The sequence below is a fragment of the Xyrauchen texanus genome, chromosome 27 (genome assembly GCF_025860055.1).
Source record: "Xyrauchen texanus isolate HMW12.3.18 chromosome 27, RBS_HiC_50CHRs, whole genome shotgun sequence".
In the NCBI taxonomy this organism is placed as follows: Eukaryota; Metazoa; Chordata; class Actinopteri; order Cypriniformes; family Catostomidae; genus Xyrauchen; species Xyrauchen texanus.
Window position 1 is genome coordinate 7,325,546 of NC_068302.1, and position 19,287 is coordinate 7,344,832.

The 19,287-nt window shown below is 44.2% G+C and overlaps 1 protein-coding gene across 1 annotated transcript in view; it reads left to right on the forward strand.

Moving 5' to 3' along the window:
• LOC127621393 (FERM domain-containing protein 3-like) overlaps positions 1-19,287 on the forward strand; it is a 102,039-nt gene that overhangs the window by 51,255 nt on the left and 31,497 nt on the right. Inside the window, exons 10-12 of the mRNA XM_052094963.1 lie at positions 10,637-10,725; positions 15,280-15,354; positions 15,518-15,586. Of these exons, the coding sequence (XP_051950923.1) occupies positions 10,637-10,725; positions 15,280-15,354; positions 15,518-15,586 (233 nt within the window). The remainder of the gene's footprint in view (positions 1-10,636; positions 10,726-15,279; positions 15,355-15,517; positions 15,587-19,287) is intronic.

Genomic DNA, 19,287 nt, shown 5'->3' on the forward strand with positions numbered 1-19,287 from the left:
TGGAAGGAACGAGACGTTGTGTCGATTGTAGTGAGAGGAACATGACGTCTCGTTGCTTCCATCGGGGAATGGAGGTTACATGATGTTCCCCTTCTGTCACTCACTCAACGTTTTGTCGATTCGTGGGCACAGGGGGCACGGCCTGGCTTTGATAGGCTAGAGAAGTAGCATCAACAACCCAGTGAGATAACCTCTGTTTGGTGACTGTGTTCCCTTTCCGCCGCCCGCCAAAGCAAACAAAGAGCTGTGTGAGGTCCATGTAGATATGCAAAGCACGTACCGGACACAGCAACGGAGAGGCTAGGTCTGCCTCCTCCCAGGGCAGTGCTTGCAGGTTCACGACTTGGTCCCTGAAGGAGGTCGTAGGAACCTTGGGCACGTAGCCCAGTCGCCGTCTTAGGATGACGTGAGCATCAGCCGGACCGAACTCCAGGCAAGTGTCGCTGACAGAGAACGCTTGCAGGTCCCCAACCCTCTTGATGGAAGCAAGCACGATCAGGAGGGCCATCTTCAAGGAGAGGGCTTTGAGCTCAAGCGGCTGGGAAGGATTTAACCTCCGGGCACCTCCTTAGGAACCTGATAATCAAGTTATTCTTACCTAGGGTCATGCCGTCTACTGCGTCGTGGTGGGCTGCAATAGCAGAACAGACGCCACTTGAGGGCGTAAAGTTGCCTGGTATAGGGAGCTCTGGCTTGGCATCTGTGCCGAGAGGGGCCTCCGATAGGGAGTACCAGAGCGTCTTGGGAGGCAAAGAGATCTATCTGTGCCCTGCCGAAGCGGCCCCAAATCAGCTGGACCACCTGGGGGTGGAGCTGTCACCAGGCACGTAAGCACTGACTGTGCGCGCTCTGCCTTGAGGCGAGTCTAACTACAAAACGAGAAAGGAGATGCTCTGAACCGGAGAGAGCTTGCTCTTTTCCCAGTTGACCTTGTCCCTGTGGGCGCATAGTAACTCTCGAGAGTGTACTAGGTTGAGCCAGTCGTCGAGGTAATTGAGTATGCGTATGCCCCTTTCCTGCAGGGCTGCCTTTGCGACCTTGGTGAAGACGTGAGAGGACAGGGACAGGCCGAAGGGGAGGACCTTGTACTGCTACGCCTGGCCATCGAACGCGAACCGGAAGAAGGGTCGGTGTCGAGGCAAAATGGAGATGTGGAAGTATGCGTGTACCACCGCAAACCAATCTTGATGCCGAACACAGGTTAAAATTCACCTCTGCGTGAGCATTTTTAACGGGAGTCTGTGTAAAGTCCGGTTGAGAACTCGCAAGTCCAAGATTGGCCGCAACCCACCGCCTTTTTTGGGTACGATGAAGGGCTGTAGAAACCCTTCATCTCGGCTGGAGGGACAGGCTTTATCACGTCCTTGAGTAGCAGAGTGTCAATCTCTGCTCGTAAGGTGCTGGCGTTTTCGCCACGCAACGGAGTGGAGCGAATACCGCTGAAACAAGGCGGGAGCCTGGCCAGCCAACGCGATGGGCTGGGAAGCGCAAGCCATGCGTCTAAGCTCCGTGCGAGGGGCACTATCGGGGTGATCGTTTTGGACGTACCGGGTGGGGCCTCGTGGCGGGGGGGAGGAGGAGGTAATAGTGCGTCGGGAGGCAAACACACGTCCCGAGGCTTGGGTGCTGAGAAAAAAGCTCAAAGCACTTACCTTGCTCCGCGCACCTGGCAGGGGGCAGGTTGTAGACAGAGGAGGGGGTTCTGTAGGGACGTCCTTGAGACTCGTCAACGCTGGCCTGCCAGGGCTGGGCAGTCGTGGGTCCGGAGGCGAGATGGCCATGTCTGGGGAGCCGGGACTGTAAGGTTTTGGTGCCAGGGTGCCGTGAGAATGGCGCACACCGGTCTGATGACCCAGGAAGTGAGGAAATCGCTCTTTTATTGAAAGCGGCTTTGTCAACGTCGTGCATCTCCACGGCTAAAGCACATGTGCTAAAGCACATAACTGTTAATCAGAAGGTCGATGGTTTGATCCCCATGGCCACCACCATTGTGTCCTTGAGTAAGGCACTTAACTCCAGGTTGCTACGGGGGGATTGTCCCTGTAATAATTGCACTGTAAGTCACTTTGGATAAAAGCGTCTGCCAAATGCATAAATATAAATATAAAATATTATGAAGAAAATCCATTTTCTTTTATCTCTACATCATTATAACTCTCCTAAAGTTTACCTAAGAGATTACCTTCTCACTCAGAGCCCTCGTGCAGTTTCAGAGTGTTGCTACATAGCAACCATGATTCATTATTTTTCTGTTTTCGTCTCGTTAAACAAAGCTATTTCTAAGTTGAGGACGCTCTATATACGGCTGCCTAGAGAGGATGCATTCTACTTAGCAACAGCCTCCGAAATGAGACATAGCCACCTTGCCAGTGATAAAATGACGGGGAAAGGAGCTCTTAATGCAATTTAATGTACAATACAAGCCTAGATGGGACTTGTGACGGAAATCAATAATTTTTCAACCTAAGTAAGCTGCATTTTAATTGCCACAGAAGCACGGCAAGTCTTAACTATCACTAAAACACAGAATGAGATGTTTTTGTCTTGCTTGAGACATGCCCTGACGTGAATCACGAACACGGCTTCATAATTAATGTAAAAAAGCGGATAGCCACAGTCTACTGTCAGATTAATATTGTGGAAGATGAGAGTTTAAGTAATTTAATGCCTATTGTAATGAATATGCAACCTATGCGGGGACTAGTTCTTTCAATTAGTCAATTTCTCACTTACACTTTGGGAAGCGTTTAATGTTCTTTAATTAGTGCTATTTTAGTGCATTTCTATCTTTATACTGTGGAAATCTTTGTTTGTAAAATGTTTGTAAAGCTTTATATTGTTACATTGTTTTGTTTTCTTTCCTAAGAAGGAAATAAATGCATTTTGACAGGAAAAGAAGTATACAGTATTTACAGTCCAATTTCAACACTTTTAAAATCTGCAATTTATCCCAATTATCTACGGAAAATTATGCGATTAATCATGATTAAACATTTTACTCGACATCGCTAATTACTATATGTTGAAATTAACATGAACAAAGATTAATAAATGCTGAAAAGTATTGTTCAGTGATAGTTTGTATTAACTAATGTTAACAAATGGAACCTTATTAAGTGTTGCAATAAAAAAAAAACTCTGTCTAACTTTTTATGTTCCACAGAAGAAACTCAAAACGATTTGGACCATCATGAGGGAGAATAAATTATGACACAATTTTAAATTTGAGTTATGCTAACCTAAATTTTGTAAGGGCTGCATATGAAATTATGTTTATCATATGATGGGCATAAAACTAAAGTGTTCTTTGATGTTTATATTTGTGTGTGTGTGTGTGTGTGTGTGTGTGTGTGTGTGTGTGTGTGTGTGTGTGTGTGTGTGTGTGTGTGTGTGTGTGTGTGTGTGTGTGTGTGTGTGTGTTGATTAATGGTTCATTCTGTAACGATCGTCTGTTTGGGTCCACCATCCATGAAGTTTCTGTGTTGATACTGTATGTGTGCGCAAAGGAAGAATCATTATTTTCTGTTCTCAAGTAGATCCCTCTCTGCATGTTCACACACACTACAACAGAATGTGGGAGTTTGCGCTTATAATGGACTCATGTTTCATATACAAGCACACATCTGTTTACACACTATTCTACCCAGAATTGTTCTTTCCCGAGAGGCTGAGCAATAGCTGACCTGTCCACTCTTAAAATCTCACACAGTGATTTCTATAATAGTGGTTTGCTAAGGAAAGCACCGATTATTATTTATTATTGCTCGTTCTTAGGGTAAAGAGTATTTGAAAACCCCTAAACCTAGGTATTATATTTTGTTGCCTGCCAGACAAGTGAAAAATCTCTTACATTTAAAGAATGTGAGCCAAATCTGGAGATCAGAATATTATAGAGACTTGGGGGTGGACTCCTTTGACTTTTGCCAGTAAGCAATGGCCAAGCACCTAGAACACCCTAGAAACCATAGTGCAACACCCTAGCTCCCACCGGTTACAGCCTAGCAACAAAAATATGAACTCACTTGCAACCACTTAAAACATCCTAGCATTGTGGTGTCAACTTTTGCAGGTGCAAGCACAACATATATTTATCCAAAACAAAAAGCTGGATAACCATGTTTCCCCCTCTGTCACTCACTCGATGTTGTGTCGATGTAGTGACACTAGGGGTCGCTCCTGGGAGCCCCAGACATCTTTGATCTTTGATAAAATGGCCAATGAAAATTGGCATGTGGAATTTGCATGCCACTCCAACGGACATATGGGTATATAAGCAGATGGAATGCAAACACTCATTCAGACTTCTTCAGAGCTGAGCGGTTGTATTTCACTGAGCTGAATTACTCTGCCAGCCATTCATCTCTCACTCTCTTGGCGGCTAAGTCCTACGGCACTGCTGGATGCGCACCAAGCCAAGGCCCTTAAAGAACTTCATGAGGGTAGTCCTGACCCAAGACTAATGCAGGAGCTGCGCTCTGCGACCGATCTCGCCCTCCAGGCAACGAAGGTCACGGCACGGTCTTTCGGGCAGGCGAAAGACCGTGGTGGTCCAGGAACGTCACCTTTGGCTCAACCTGGTCAAGTCGAGAGAGGCCGACAAGGTTCGATTCTTTGACAGCCCTACCTCCCAGGTTGGCCTGTTCGGCGACAGACTTTGCCCAGCAGTTTTCGACGGTGAGGAAGCAGACGGAGGCAATTCAACACATCCTTGCCCAGCGTGGCTCAAGATCCTGCACCCCATCTGCTCGTCGCCAAGTGCGTCCCCCTGCAGAGGTAACACCGGCTCCACCACAGCCCGCCCCAGTGGGCCGGCCTCAGTGTGCAGCCACCCGCAGGAAGCAGATGCCACTCGTCTAACTGCCGGCCACCAGGAAGGCTTCGAAGCACCCCTGAGATGGGCTGCCCAGGAGGTCCAGAATCTGCACTTCGGAATCTGGTAAGAAGACCACTCCTTCCCCTGGTGGAGGGCCGGGCAGAGAATCCTGATTTCCATTTTCTTTTGATTTTGCCGCACACCCAACAGGTTGCGGTACCCACTTTCTCAAGTAAAGAGCCATTTCCTCACGTCCTGGGCCCTATTCTTGTGTCCACGGCTGTCATTATCACGACCGCCGGGCACCGTTTTTTTCTGGCACGTTCGGCGCCTCGGAGGCGGCACAGCTGTCACAAATCCGTATGTCTGGGGGAGTGGCATGCAAATTCCACTATTCAATTTTCATTGCCATTTTCTCAAAGATCAGATATGTCTTTATAGATATAGGACATACATATAGGACTTTATAGACACCCCAGTGTCACTACATCGACACAACGTCTCATTCCCACCATCAGGGAATGGGGGTTAAGTTAGTAACCATGACGCACTCTTATTAATTAAAAAGCCTATATTATCGCATTTTTCTATGCGTTTTGGCGTGAGCCTTCCTCAGGGAGAGTAACAAACAAGCTTCATACTGGTGACATTAATATCAATAATTTAGTAATATATAATTTCTTACAAGTCTGATGATAAATTATAGAATTGTCATAAAAAGAGCTGACAAATGAAGTGCAGTCCTTTCTACGCTGGTAAATGGGAAAATGATTATGTATTGAATCCTAGAACAAATCACTTCCTAGATAACATCATCTGGTGGGGATGTTACATTGAAGAGGTTATCCTATTTTTTCGGGTTCAGAGGAAGATTTAATATCGTTTCACCAATATCTTAATAGTACCAACTCAAATGTTAAACTATTTCTGTAGTACAATAAGGAAAAGATACATTTTCTAGACCTTGAAATTAGAGAAGATAAAGATGGCTTTTTACATACATCAATATTTAGGAAACCTACTGTTAGAAATACAGTTATTCATGCTAAGAATTTCCATCCTCGTAAATTGATACAAAACATACCTTTTGGACAATTTCAAAGACTGTGTAGGATGACAAAGGACAAGGACTTTGTATGACAAATAGCAAGATTGTGAGGATAAATCTAAAGGAAAATCGGAAGGATAATGAAGAGTATCCTATGGCTATACATTTTAGATTAATTCACAACTGTTATAATACAATGTTGTGACCATACAATTATTTAAATCAGGAAAGGTAATGGAGAACAAAAAGTTAGTCAAATAGAGACTTTTTGGTTAAACAATTTGGATTGAATGAGGATTTTGATTTTAGTCTGTGTGTGTGTGTGTGTGTGTGTGTGTGTGTGTGTGTGTGTGTGTGTGTGTGTGTGTGTGTGTGTGTGTATTATTTGTAATATTCTCTTTGATTACAAAAACAATTAACAATAGCGAATGTTTGACACTATAGTTAACTAGTTGATCATGTGACTTACTAAATGAGTGATGTTACTCTTACAAATGTGAAGCTTGTTTGTTACTCTCCCTGAGGAAGGCTCATGCCAAAACATGTAGGAGAGCTGTTTTAACTCATGTAGTAAGGAATGTGATGATAAAGGCTTTTTAATTAATAAGAGTGCCATGGTGATACAGCTTTTTGTTTTTGGACTCCCATGAACCCTTGAACATGGAGCACCTTAAGTTTACACTCCACCCTGGAAGCACTCTCTATCATTGGACATTGTTCATGACACACATTTCTTCTCATTTTAAAATCGAGTTTATTTATTAATAAAATGTAATACTCAGTCAAGCATCACCCACATCCGCAATCGCAGTTTAATGTGTCATACTCACCCCAAGATTACCACACCCTTTTCATTCACTTATTCTCCTACTATACAATTGTTATCTTAAGGATCAATTTCTACTTGATTTAACCTATACAAATTTCATTTGTAAGTGTAACTTAATTTGTCAGCTAAACGAGATCTAATAAAATCCTATGAAATCGCTATATATGTTATGTAACTACTGACAAAAGATGGAGTTTCGAACCCAAGCAGGGGTGTTTATTTACAAATTGTGCACAAGTGAAGGCAGACTGGTGAAGTACTGTTCTTGGTGGAAATGGAGGGTGAGCTGATGTCAAGGGATGTGTTCACTTGAAATTGAAATGAAATTGGTGAAGCCAAGAAAACATTGGAGCTCTTTTATGGTGGTTGGAGTGGGCCAGGATCTCACACCTTCCCCTCCTCCATCTGGATGCCTTCAGAGCTGATGTTGTATCTGAGGAATTGCATGGAGACCTGATGGAATGAGCACTTTTCAGCTTTTAGATACAGGTGGAACTTCCTCAGCTAATCCGACACAAGTGTGACATGCTTACGATGTTCTGTTTCGCTCCGGGAGTAAACCAGGATATCATTGATGTAAACTAGGTTGAATTGATGGAGGTACTCTCGGAACACCTCATTCATGAACCCCTGGAAGACGTAGGGGGTGTTTACCAGGCCATACGGCGTCACCCGGTACTCGTAGTGGCCTGTTGGGGTGATAAAAGCTGTCTTCCATTTGTCCACCTCCCTGATGCAAATGAGGTTATATGCACTGCGTAGGTCCAGCTTGGTGAAAATAGTAGCTCCACGCAATTGCTCCAGGGCAGATAGGACGAGAAGAAGGTGGTACTGGAAATTGACGGTCACCTTGTTGAGGGCATGGTAATCAATACAATCTCAAACCACCATCCTTTTTAGCCACGAATAAAAAGCTGGAAGCAGCAGGGAAAGTTGCTAGTCTAATATAGCCCTGTTTAAGTGCCTCCTCCACGTATTCTTCCATGGCCTTCTGTTCTGGGAGTGACAGTGGGTAAATCTTTCCTTTTAGGCACTGGTTCTCTGGGTAAAATGTCAATCGCATAGTCCCATGGTCGATGTGTCGGGAGTTGAGTGGCACGTTGGAGCAGATGATGTCCTGAAACTGGGAATAGCATTAGAGGATGTCAGTGGAGGTAAGGTTTACTGGGCTTTCAATAGTGGTTGTGGTTGTAGGCAATGGGTAGGGTTTCCTGGAGTGAGTGATATTGTTTTACAATGGGTAAAGAGGGAATACAGTTTAAGATGCACTTGGTACCCCATTTTAGGACGTTTCTAGAAGACCATAAGATAACTGGTGAATGTTGAATTCACCATGGGCGCCCCAAGGTGATATCAGATGTTGAACTCTCATGAACCAGCAGCATGATGTCTTCAACGTGTAATAAACCCACTCGTAGTCTGTGAGGTCCCACGCAGTGTTGTACTGGTCCCCTGAGAAGAGGTTTAATGGTTATGGAGTGGATCCGATATACTGAGTCGTTGACCCTCTTTACTAAGTTGAGTTGCCTTCAAAGCATCTGACGAAGTTCACAGATGAACCGGAGCCGAGAGGGGTGGAAACTGTAACAGAAGTTGTACCAGCATTAAGTGTTACAGATGTAACCAAGGGTGAGTAACAAACATTTGATCATTGGCCGTGGAGGTCGAATGGGGCATGCTGCTATGACATATCCCCTGCCACCACAATATAGACATAACCTCTGGTTCAGCCACCATTGACACTCTGCCGAAATTAAACTGGATGTGTCCACCTGCATGGGTTCTGGGCTGGATTCTTGAGAGTTCAGGTGGGTGAAAGGCCGGCTGTGTGACAGAGGCTTCCGTGTAGACATTTAGTGGAGACAAGACTGCATACGATGGGAGACTTGATGGAATGTTGAATACATTTCTCCAATCCAATGAAATCATCCATTGATGTGAGATGTAGACATACAGATGGATCTGTATCTGAGCTGATGTCAAGGGAGGTGTTAACTTGGTGAAGGTGAATGAAAAAGGTGTGTTTATCACAGGTGAACACCGGAGCTTTGGTAAGTAACCCACAGAAGGACGTTGGAGAATGGGTAAGTATACCACACGAGATCGTTGGAGAGAGGATAAGTATTTCACAGGAGATCGCTGGGGCACAGATGAGTATTTCACAGGAGATCGCTGGAGAATGGGTGAGTAATCCACAGGAGATTGTTTAAATTTTCTGATACGTCACAACAAAGTTATTACATTGCTAATTACTTTACTAAGTCTTAACAGTCTGAAATTGCTTCAGTGGGACCGCCGTCTTCCACCTGAAAGACTTCAGGCAGTTCAGCACCGACTGCACATGCTCTCGTGAGGTGTGACATCATAGAGACTGAGTCTAACTCCAACCTGAGAAAAAGCAATGCTCTGAACCTTTACTGAGGTAAAACGGACGCTGAACCCATTGAACCAATTCCTCTCCAATTCCCATTGGCCTTTTCTCAAAGATAAGCAGTGTTTGCGTCTCCCAAGGGCGACCCCTAGTGTCACTACATCGACACAACTTTGAGTGAGTGACAGATAGGGAACAATAGTTTTTCAATGAAGTTGAAATATTGAGCTTGACAAGGCCAATATAATAAACGATTACTCTCTTACCATAGATTTGGGCACTGCTTTGACATTGTTTAGTTTAATGATGTGACTTTTGTGTTGAGCAGTATTGAATTGGGCAGCAGTCTGTTGCTAAAAAGCCTGGTAGTGGTTTGTATTGATTTCTACGTGGATTCACTGTTCTGCTTAGAACACTATCTATTGATCCTCGTCTTAGATTACACGACGCACAGGTTTAATTGAACTCATTCTCCTGACAGTCCTGTTGTTCAGAGCACTTTATCAGGCCTGGTATATATCTCTACCATACTGGCCTAACACATACCTATTCACCTCCATGTCAGTCTTGAATTTATAATTCAGCACATACTGTATATCTGTTTAAATCAGGCTGAAACATAGCACTGTAATCTAAACCCTGACTCAGTCTTGTCAAATGGAGAACCGGTAATACCATGCATAGCGACGTAGTGTAACTGTAATATATGTTATATATTTCCCTTCATTGCACAATAACCCTGATGACTTCATCCACACATGCATGTGTGTTAATCAAAAAAATATAGAATTTTAAAATGAAGTGTTCCTGTTCTGATGCATCGAGCATGTTAGACATATTGCTGCTGTACAATAAGACAATCCCCTTGGAACAGCAACAGGTGGTGCTGGGGAGCAGGAGGGTTTCAGAGACAATACTCTCTTAGCACTGGGGAAGGGTACGTCCTGACTTAAATGCAAACAACTTAGGGTCACTGTATGTTACTTGTTGAAATAATTGCTTATTGGTATTATTATTATATGATTATTAAGTTATTATTTACATTGCTTTTCAGTCTTTCATCATACAGCTTCTATCACTTTGTCATGCTTATAACAACACAGCTTGTTCTGTCGTAATGTCACCATAAAACACAGCCTCTCTTGATTTATTGCTTTACTGCACTAATGTATGTCCTTGTTAAACATATTACACTTTTTATAGTGTGAATGAAGGTTACTTAGTGTAGTGTATATTGTGTACATTAGGGCTAACTGGCTGGCTCACTGTGTTGTTATAATGTGTTATATTGATCCTCACTCTCATATTCCTTGCACATTTCCCGGTAAAGCTGCCCAGCTGCCTGCAAATTCACTCAATGGCCGTCACTCTCACTAACATGCACACAGATTTGGGTCAGCATTTTGTTCAGCCCTTATTATTTATGGTACTGTGCTCAGACTCCATCTCTGTAATTTATGGAACTTCTTTATGTCCTTTCCTCCTTTTAAACCCTGTTCACTTAAGCTGATTTTTGTTACCTTTACAGATATTTTGCACTTCCATTAATTTTGCTCTCTATTCATCTCTCTGTAGAAGAAACTGGTACTGACATTCCACATCACCACACCAGCAGCCTGTAAACACCTATGGAAATGTGCTGTGGAAAACCAGGCATTTTACAAGTGAGAAAAATCCTTTAATATATACACACAGGGGGAGTCCGTGTAGGAGGCCTTAACCTGTGTAGCACCTATTCCAGTACAGGGTAGATTAAGTACCTGTAGTGGATTGGGTCGGCAAGTTCCTCCGCTGAACTGCGGACCCATGAGAGCTAGGGAGGAATCATCCAGGGATCCGAGAGATGGGATCTCCTGGGAAGAATAGGCGCATGGTTTTACCTCGGCTGAGGGAAAGGGTGCTAGGCGCAAGCGATTCACCTGGCCAGTTTGTCAGCATGTTACCGAGTTCTACGGGCTCGGACCTGAGAGAACACTGGATGATACCGACTCAACCTGGATATCTTGCGAAGGTATTAGGTGTTGCCCACCCTGCTGCTCTGCAAATGTCTGCCAGGGAGGTGCCCCTGGCCAGTGCCCACGAGGACGCAACACTTCTGGTTGAGTGCGCTCAAACCCGTAAGGGGGGCACAGCCTGGGTGTGATAAGGCAATGAAATGGCATCGACAACCCAGTGGGCGAGTCTTTGTTTGGAGACAGCGTTCCCTTTCTGCTGTCCCCTGTAGCAGACAAAGAGCTGCTCAGAACGTCTAGATCTCTGTGTGCGGTCCAGATAGGTACGCAAAGCACGTACCGGACACAGCAACGAAAGGGCTGGGTCTGCCTCCTCCCTGATCTCTGTAGGGCGTGGTAGGAACCTTGGGCACGTAGCCCGGTTGCGGTCTTAGGATCACATACGTGTCTGCCAGACCGAACTCCAGGCAAGTGTCGCTGACAGAGAAGGCTTGCAGGTCCCTGACCCTCTTGATGGAGGCGAGCGTGATCAGCAGGGTCGTCTTGAGAGAGAGGGCCCTGAGTCCAGCTGAATCTAGCGGCTCGAAGTGGGGTCTCCTGAGAGAGATCCCAGGAGGGGAAAAGGCTTGGCCGGGAGGGATTTAACCTGGGCACCTCTTAGGAACCTGATAATTAAGTTGTGCTTACCCAGAGACTTGCCGTCTACTGCGTCGTGGTGAGCTGCGATGGCGGCAACATACAGCTTAAGGGTGGAAGGGGACAGCCTCCCATCCAGCCGCTCCTGCAGAAATAAGAGCACTGACCTAACAGCGCGCACCTGTGGGTCTTCAGCCCTGGAAGAACACCAATTTGCGAACAGGCTCCACTTACCAGGCGTAAAAATGCCTGGTAGAAGGGGCTCTGGCTTGGTTGATCGTGTCTACAACGGTAGGTGGTAGACCGGCTAGATCTTCTGTGTCCCGTCCAAGGGCCAGACGTGGAGGTTCCAGAGGTCTGGATGTGGATGCCAGAGCATGCCCCATCCCTGAGAAAGTAGATCCTCCCCAGGGAGGGGCGTCCGCTATCACATTGAGGTTGCCGGGGATGTGAGTCGCTGCTGGCTCCAAAGGAGGAGATGACGGGCGAGTCGTGACATGTGGTGGGAGTGCACTCCGCCTTGGCGATTTATGTACACTACCACTGCGGTGCTGTCTGACATGTTTGTCCCGAACAAAGGGGAGAAACTTCCTCAGGGCAAAGAAAACAGTCAGCAACTTTAGGCAGTTGATGTGCCAGTGAGCCTTTGGAAAAGTTTTGAAGGGACCATTACGCCTGGATTGAAGGAAGCGAGGTATTTTAGCACCGACAGCGCACGCTCGTTGGAGAGGCGTGCGGTCATTGAGACTGAGTCTAACTCCATGCCGAGAAAAGAGATGCTCTTTACCGGGGTGAGCTTGCTCTTTTCCAGGTTGACCTGAAGCCCCAAACGTCTGAGGTGCCTGAGCACCTGGTCTCTGTGCGCACATAGTAACTCTCGCGAGGGGGCCAGGATGAGCCAGTCGTCGAGATAGTTGCGGATGCGGGGCAAGGGCTTCCTCTGTGACTTTCGTGACGACGCGAGGGGACAGAGACAGGCCGAAGGGGAGGACTTTATACTGATACGTCTGGCCGTCGAACGCGAACCGTAGGAAGGGTCAATGTCGCGGCAAAATCGAGACGTGAAATTACGCGTCCTTCAGGTCAGGATATGTTTTTGCGTGAGCATTTTCAACGGGAGTTTGAGCAGAGCCTGGTTGAAATCTCGCAAGTCCAAGATCGGACGTAAGCCGGCGTACAACGAAGTAAGGGCTGTAGAAACCCTTCATAATTTCGGTTGGATGGACAGGCTCTATCGCGTCTTTGAGTAAAAAAGTAGCGATTTCCATGAGCAGGGAATTGACATGTTCACAGTGTACTGCGGTAAAGCGGACTCCCATGAAGGGGGGTGGGTCCTGGCAAACTGAATTGCGTAACCGAGTCAAATGGTCCGGCCCAGCCAGCGCGACGTGTTGGGCAGTGAAAGCCACGTCTCCAAAATCTGTGCTAGGGGCACCAAGGGGATGAGTATTTTGGACGTACCCGGCGGGGCTTCGCAGCGGGGTGGAGCAGGTGATGCGGTGTCAGGAGAAAGAACTGAAAGCACTTACCTTGCTCCACGTGCCCGGTAGGGGGCGGGTTCGTGACTTAGGAGGAGGTCCGATGTTGGCGTCCTCTGGACTCGTCTGAACCGGCCGGCCAAGGAACAGTCGTGGGGCTGAGGGCGGAGATACCCTGTTCAGGAAGCCGGGACTGTTGAGATCTGGAAGCAAATTGCCGTGAGAGCGGCATTTGCAGGCCAGGTGACCCAGAGACAAAGAAAATAGCTCTTTTTTTGAGAATGTGGGTACAGGCAAATTAAAAAACATAAGATTCTCCTCCCGGCCGTCCACCGGGGGACGAGCTAACATCTTGGGCTCTGGGTCGGATGTCTCTGGAGCGCCTGGGAGCCTTCCGGGTCCTCGAGGGGGTTCATGAGACAGGGGTGTGCGCCTCCTGCTGCGTGCTCGATGCTGGGGCTGAGAGCTGGGCCCGGGTTGAGGCGGAGCAGGGTGTTTCTTAGCTGCAGGGGGACGCCCTCAGCGAGCAGATGAGGCATGGCCCGTGGCTGCAGGTTTGCGGCGGGGCATGATGTGAGAGATGGCCTCCATCTGCTTCTTCACTGCAGAGAACTGCTGGGCGAAGTCCTCGAAGGTGTCGCCGAAAAGGCCAAACTGGGAGACAGGCGTTCAGGAAACGAGTCTTGTCGGTTCCACGCATCTTGACCAAGTTCATCTAAAGATGACATTCCTGGACCACGAGCGTGGCCATCGCCTGCCCGAGTGACTGCGGCTCTGAGGGCGAGGTCGGTCGCTGAGCGCAGTTCCTGCAGCACATCGGGATCAGGGCCACCCCTGTTCATGTTTCTGAGCGCCTTGGCCTGCTGGACTTGCAGGAGGGCCATGGCGTGCAGGGTGGAGGCAGCGCGTCCAGCGGCGCTGTAGGCCTTCGCGGTGCCACCCTCTTTTAGGGTAACTCTTTCGAGTTGTCTGCGCTGTCGAAGCACCCAGGGGCAAAATGCACAGCCGTGCAAGAAGGAGAAAAGCCGCTGTTATGCGCCGTCGATCCAACAGCAAGCATATCTATATATATATATATATGTATATTTTTATGTATGTATATATGTGTGTGTATATATGTATATAGTATACTGTAGTTTATACTGTAGTTTATAATATAAAATATAATATTATAATAATGAAATGTATTATTTTTTTAAAGAGGGCAATGTCACAGCATAACACATACAATGAAAGCATGATCAATTTAAATAGATGCAAAAACTGGGTGGAATTAGATTTTTGTAATTCCATATAACCTATTAAAATGTAATGGTCATGAATAAGAACATACAAATTGACTGATATTCCTATGAAAAGAAGGGTTAGAATGACCTCTTATCTTAGTGCCTCTATCTCTCTTGCTCTGTCTCTGGTTTCTGTGTGTAAATGGGATCACATTTCTGATAAAAGCCCTTTAATTAAGAGCTGAAATGCCAGCCAGACAGCAGGTCTGCCCATGTCAAGCAACAACACTGTCAATTAGCCCTGTCTCCATATTAGCAATTGAAATGCTTTCTCCTATCCCAGCTTATCATGTACTGACAACCAAAAAAGCCACTTTTAGGTTGATTTTCCCCAAAGATTTTAACACTGTGGCTCTGTTGCTCTTTAAAATTATTTCTCTGCTGGTTTGAGCATCTCCAATCAGCTGACACAACAACAGTGGGGTATCTGTTTGACCAGTAAAAGGCGGGTTGAGAGTTCAAAAACCTTTTTGAATTTTTTGCAATTCCATTTAGTGATAATAGTGGTGCACAACAACAACAACAAAAGTCAAACAAATAGCTTTAAATGCAGTGAGAAGTGTTAAAAGGACCTTAGAGTATTACACCTTTACTGGTAGCTGAACACATTTTATTCATATCTCTTAAAATGCAGTTTGAATTAGAGTTAGAATTCTGAGGAGCGCTCTGTGGAATTCTGCCGGCACAGATTACATGTGGCAAGATTAATGGAACATGAAATATTAGACAAGCTTGTGATTTAATTATCCTTAGGTTCAATCTTGTATTCTGATCATAACATAATAACACACTCACACACACATTTCTGGTTATTTAGAAATGCTTGTATAATGTGCAAATTATTGTCTCTGATGTTTGTGATTTAGATGTGCAAAATCAAGTCAGATAAAGACTGTGTCCAGCAGCAGTATATTTTTCAAGGGAAGCAGATTTCGCTTCAGGTGAGATCATTTGTTTAAATGTACTTTTTGACCTTATGTCAAACATGTCAAAAATTATTTGCTTGTTCCAGCAGTGTATATTACATATTTTTGGACTGCAAAATGAACAATTATTGCAAAAATCACACTAAGAAAATCAACTGTGTTTGTGGTTTAATTCCAGTGGGCGGGTGGCAAAAGAAGTGATTGAAGCCAGTTCAAAGATTCAGAGAGAACCACCAGTTGTACACAGGTCAGTTTTAATTAATATTACTGATATTTTTCTTACTGTTAATCCAGATCCCACTTCATTCAGCCAGAATGTAATATTGGGTCTCATTCAGTAATATGCAATTGCAACATGTTTGAATTCACAACAGATGCATAAACACATAATGTTTTTTTACTTTGTTCTGATGTTGATGAATCTGGAGTATTCTAAATGATGGGGCACATCCCCACAGTTAGTAATGTGCATAAAACACACCAAATGACATCCTTGCACTGAAAGATATTTTCCTCACAACCTCTCTTGTCCAGCCATTCGTCACTCTCTGAAAACTTATCCTAAAAGATGTTCTCTCACCTAACAGCACACACGGCAAGATCTTCAAGTAAAACTAAGTGTCATTCTCAAAACCAGTTGTAACTAAACCAGTTTCCTGACTAACCACTGTACGGCGCCATGATGATTCTAATTGCCTTTGGTCTGTTCTTGTTCCGGTCTCTATGAAAAAATACCAATATGATTTTTTCGTTGTTCATACATTACAGATGGGGAACATCAACTATTTTAAGCGTTAGTTGGAGTACAAATTTGTTCAGGCTCATCTTGTGCACTTGTTTACTGTCGTAACAACTCAAAGTAGTTAATGATATCAACGTAACCTCGGTTCATAGCTTCATGTCATCAACCCACATCTTAAAGTTTGACAATCACCGTCAAAAGACACTCATTGCGAAACTCTAAAGTATCAGCGCTATGGAGCCACATGATTTTCTTTGAATATTTTTACAAATGTAATATGCTTAACACCACACTATCAACTGTGAACAAATGTCAATGTGAGTAAAAACACTGGAGAACCTAAAACCGTTATGAATCGTGGAATACTTCCGCATTTAAGGAAGAAGTTGGATAGGCCCAAAAATTAAATTTAAGGGTATAATCGATATGACAAGCAGTAGTACGAAAACTTGCAACCGCTAAAACATACACTGACATGTAAGACATGCTGCTGCCACACAATTAAACATTCATACAATCCCCCTGAAGCAGATGTACACAAGTGGTGCTGGGGAGGAGGAGGCTTTAGACAAGTTGATTGGCTAACCAATTACATGTCAACAGACCCATCAGCTGCAACATGCAAACTGATTGGTTTAACAGATTACATGTTCATAGGATCTTTTAGCTTGTGCCATGTAGATTTTCATGACTGAACTTAGGATCTTATATGTATTTATACCATGGGTCTGTTGAATGCTTATTCTGATTGGTTGACAGACGTTCTAAGGTGTGTAATAATTTTTTGAGTAAACACATGGCTATGAAGTAGTTCCAGGTATAGTCCGCATAGTGGTTCCATATCAATTCACCAAATTATTTCAGTTATTTCAAAGAGAAATAAAGGCTACCACAGCAAAATAACAAAATAAAAAACAAAGACACTGCTTAAGTACATCGGATAAGAATGACAAACAATGTCTGTAATATCTCTCACACACACACACATATGCTGACACACACACACACACACACACACACACACACACACACACACACACACACACACACACACACACACACACACAGAGACTTGAGTCGTGACCAACAAACAGAGCCACACCCCTGCGACTTAATCAATAATACAGTTTCTATATTATCCTATATAAATTGTAATACGTGTGTTGTATTGTGTTGGATTAGGGTGAAATACATGTATTTCGATGTATTTCACCCTAATCAGCCTCCCATGGTGGAAAGCACCCGGCCTCACGCTTCCCCTCCCCCTCTATTTAGCCAAAGTCTATCTAGCAAGTCAGTCCACTGTCGGCCATCTTTGTAATCCTCTTGGGAAGCTATTTCCAATTATGACAGTGTAGGGTCCTATCTACTTGAAAGGGGAAAGACCAAAATCTACAAAATGGTTGGTCAAGTTTACGATCAAAGAATATCTTTCAAAACAGCAGTCAAATCTGGCAACACTGGCATCTTAAATTGTGTTTCTTTACTTCAGATTACTAAAATAAAAATAAAAAATGTCCAGCTTGTATAGCTAATGGGCATGCGCATTCTTGAGTTGATTGACAAGCGATGTCTGTATCTAAAAGGTTATTGGTACTTTTAGCTGTAAGGCGAGACTTCCTTTCTATATCGCTTTGTGCATACGTGGTTTCAGCTGGATCTTAATTTTCTTATTAATCTTTATTTCTGAGTGAAAACGTTTGCACACAGGACAAATAAGCGCATATGCATGATTGGAGAATGAGGCGCAATGTGTTTTTTAGTTGGTTTACAGGTTATGCTATTCGGACTCTTCATATAGTTTAAAGGGGATATATTTGACACATTGAGGCCCTTCCTACCTACAGTCCTGGTGCTTTTCACTCGGTAACTTTCTAGATGAGAACTGTTACGAGGAACAACACACCCGTGAAGACTTTCCCTTTTTCGCTTTCATACTCACAGAAGTAACCCCTGTAGTGACGTCATCTAGGATCGACCATTTGTCTTGTGACACTGTTTGCATGTGCAATTCAATTGCAACAACAACAACAAAATCAACAATACAGACGGAGGACGGCAGGATTGGAGTTACATTTTTGTTAGGGCTGTTTTATACGAACTTTGGCTACATCTGAAAATGAAGGGAGCTGCCTAATCAGTTAATGGTTTAAACAAGTTATTGGATGAATGGAACTCTTAAGGAAACTCTCTGAAAAGTTTAAAAAGCACCTTATTTCATCTTACCTCCTTATAAAGCCTCCGAAGGCAGCATTTTCCAGTTTTCTGACTCGGACTGTGTCTTCAGTTTACAGTTTTAGACTGCGCGTGAGCTGCGCAAGTGATGCTGCATACCGAAGCCGCAGTGAGAGGAGACAAGGCGCTCTTTTACCACACAGCACACGATGAACTCCACGGACAACATATTGAAAATGCACTATAAACCTATTTATCAACACAATATTTTACAAAAAAGGCTTTTATGACTCAACATAAATTATTGTGCTGAAATACTCACTTATTGACATAAAAAAGATACACTGGTGGCCAGGGCTGGACTGATAATCTGGCATTCTGGGCATTTTCCTGGTGGGCCGATCAGGGGCGAACTGTCCATCGGGAGAACCGAGTGGGCCGGTGTGTCGGCCGCGATAAGCTAAAACAAGCATCAAAATCTCTATTAATTGAACAGTTTACCTCAATTACGATTAATGAACGATTCATTTGTTTTGTTTTTTGCACTCATAGTTCACTGACAAAGTTTGTACTGTAAATATGCTCAACTATTAAAGGTGGGATATTTTTTTCTAATGAAAGAGTGCATTTCTTATCTTTGTGATTTTAAAATAATTGAAACTATTTATGGTTATTTATTAAATATTTTGAACATTTGAAATCAAAGCACACATTGCTTGAAATGAAAACGTCTTCTGAAAAAAAAGTCACATTTCAGTTTGTGTAAAGGCAAGATTCATAAAAAAGTAGAAAATAAATAACTTGATTTTTGCAAAGAAAATTAATTATTTTAAATATTGTCATGTGAAAAGTAGGAAATAACTTGCATCTCCTGTAAAAAAATATTTTAAATAATGCCATGTGCAAAAATGTAAATAGAACACTGCTTAAGAGCAAGAGCCGGGCTTGGACAGGGCACCTCTAGTGGATCAGCAGGCTGTGTGCTCATAGTGTTATAGATTTTAATCTGACTCATGATCGCTGTTGCATGT